Source organism: Phalaenopsis equestris, unplaced genomic scaffold, assembly GCF_001263595.1.
Source record: "Phalaenopsis equestris unplaced genomic scaffold, ASM126359v1 Scaffold207955, whole genome shotgun sequence".
Taxonomy (NCBI): domain Eukaryota; kingdom Viridiplantae; phylum Streptophyta; class Magnoliopsida; order Asparagales; family Orchidaceae; genus Phalaenopsis; species Phalaenopsis equestris.
In genome coordinates, this window is record NW_018227249.1 from 803 (window position 1) to 3,108 (window position 2,306).

The 2,306-nt window shown below is 35.8% G+C and overlaps 1 protein-coding gene across 1 annotated transcript; it reads right to left on the bottom strand.

Moving 5' to 3' along the window:
- Positions 1–382: 382 nt before the first annotated feature.
- LOC110036531 (histone-lysine N-methyltransferase ASHR1-like) lies at positions 383–2,031 on the bottom strand. Its single transcript, XM_020741004.1, has 3 exons — positions 1,896–2,031; positions 1,636–1,781; positions 383–552 (listed from the first exon to the last, which is right to left on the bottom strand). The coding sequence occupies exons 1-3, from the start codon at positions 1,993–1,995 to the stop codon at positions 541–543; spliced, it is 258 nt and encodes an 85-aa protein (XP_020596663.1). The 5' UTR covers positions 1,996–2,031; the 3' UTR covers positions 383–540.
- Positions 2,032–2,306: the final 275 nt, after the last annotated feature.

The following is a 2,306-nucleotide window of genomic DNA, read 5'->3' on the forward strand; positions in this document are numbered from 1 at the left end:
GTATGTCGAGCACTATCATCTATGCTCATCACACCTAATACAATATTGGATCATGATTGGTTTATAGGTTATAAAAAAAAGCTTACCAACTAGAAGGTAAGAAATCTTGATAGATAAATATAAATAACATTTGGGAAAATAAAAAATACACTATGACGCTCAAGCAAGTACACAATAAGAGGAATACATATCTCAAAATTCGAGAACGGAATCCTTGGCTCTCTCTGAGATTCCCTATTTATTGAATGAGTTATACAAGTAATATATAATAAAATAAAAAAATTTTGAGGGATGTGCGGCCAAGAACAAACTCAAACTGAGACTGGTAGCTGGCCATCAAGAATGGAGTCGTAGAGTAGATATCTGATCTAGGCGGATTGAGCAATTCTGATGAAGGTATTCAGCGAGTCTCTTATGAACCTAAATCAATGTTGAAAGGAGCAAACCAATGGAACTTCAGTTTGTTCGATCAAATCACTGCGATCTGCCTTCCTGCCACAATCATCACACACTTCCCGGTGCAAATCAGAATGTCCTTCACTAGACTCCTTCCTGATTCGGAGATTCATCCAATTATTTTTTTCACACTCTTGACCAATTGAAATATAGTAAAGGCAAGTATATATGTCACTTAAGTAGTATAAATATTTAATTAAAAATCATTCTCATGATAATCTATACAAAGTTTCAGAATTACTAATTACTAGTGTCAATCACCTTAGCTTCTATTCATCAAACAAAAGTTTTAAAATTTGTCCGATTAATTTTGTTAAACGGATTTAAAAAGAATTAAAAACCCTATGCCTTTATTGATTGCAAAATTTTAGTAAATATATCTACTTGATCAAAATTTTAGTCACTAAACTCCTATATTTTAATTTGAACTATATTGAAATCTCAAAATCATATAAGATTTTAAATACATGCATGATCATTACATATACTAAATAAAATTGGACATAAAGTGAACATGTGCACTTCAATTAAACCCCAAGACTCTGTGCCTTAGACCTAACATGATAGCCCATTTCCTTACCTTTCATTTAGGTCAAACTGCCCTTCAGTGCACATAGGCAAGCCAACTGAAATGCATTTTACCCATTCAACTTACGCACTTCCAAACAAGGCACTGGTAGCAGTGCAGAACCCTTTATGTGAGGGTGCCCACCCTCAAATTTTGTATTCCTTTTTCAAATGTGAACTTTTATAAATTTGCCCACCTTTATTTTACACTTCTGCCCACTTCTTATCAGAAAATGCCCAACATAATCCCTTATTCTTTTTATACATTTCTAAATTTTTACATTCATGTTTATTTACATTTTTCAATTATAAAACTAATTATTACTATTTTTATCTGTTAATTAGTATATTATTTAATTAATTAAAACTTTGTCCACCCTAAAAAGCTTGGGTTGATTCAGTTTCTGACTGCTAGCAGCTAACAAACGCAAACTTGAAAAAACACGCGCGGCATAATCAACCAGCGCCACGGGATTCTAACTCTAAAAATATCACAAAGCTGAAACTCTGCAATGGAACGAGGCCAAAAATTGGATGTACAAGAATCCGAAAAACGAATAGCTTCAATAAACCAAAGATATGAGGAAAGCATAAAGAAAACAAAAAAGATACCTGGCAAGCACTACCACAATACCATGCAATCCGGCATCCCGAACATTTCCTCAAGTTAGCAGATGCAAAGCAACCATCACAAAAAGAGCCGGTGGAAGATTTACTCGGCGAGCTCGCATATGGTTCTTGCTGAATAATCACATCTCCTGCGGCAAGCCACACTTGAACTCAGCAACAAGCGAACCTACGTCTTCGGCTTTAAGAACTTCAAAACGCTAGAAATTCAAGAAGGAAAAGGGGAAGCAAGGAAGGAGATGGACCTGGGTGAAAATCTTTGGCAGCGACAAGACCACGGCCTTTGCCGGGGATTGTTGAGACCGTCAAGCCAACTGCAGAGAGAGCACGCTCCAGAGTGTTCATGTTCCTCGGTCCTTCTGAAAGCTCCCCTCCCCGTCCAGGAACTTTTATTCGGTCCAGAGTCCGGGTCTAATTATAAACTGACTGGCCACACCTCCATAAAATAAAAAAAAAACAGCCATTTTAAGCAGGTGACCCGCCCAACCAGAAATATTTGCGTCAGAAATTTTGCTTGAGTTCTACATTAATCCATCAATTTTCACATAATAATTTATGAATAATATCTAAATAGAACACGCGAAGTTTATTGAAAGGTTATTACGATTATAAATTATTATAATTAATACCTCAATAACCTCTCAATAACTCCTTAA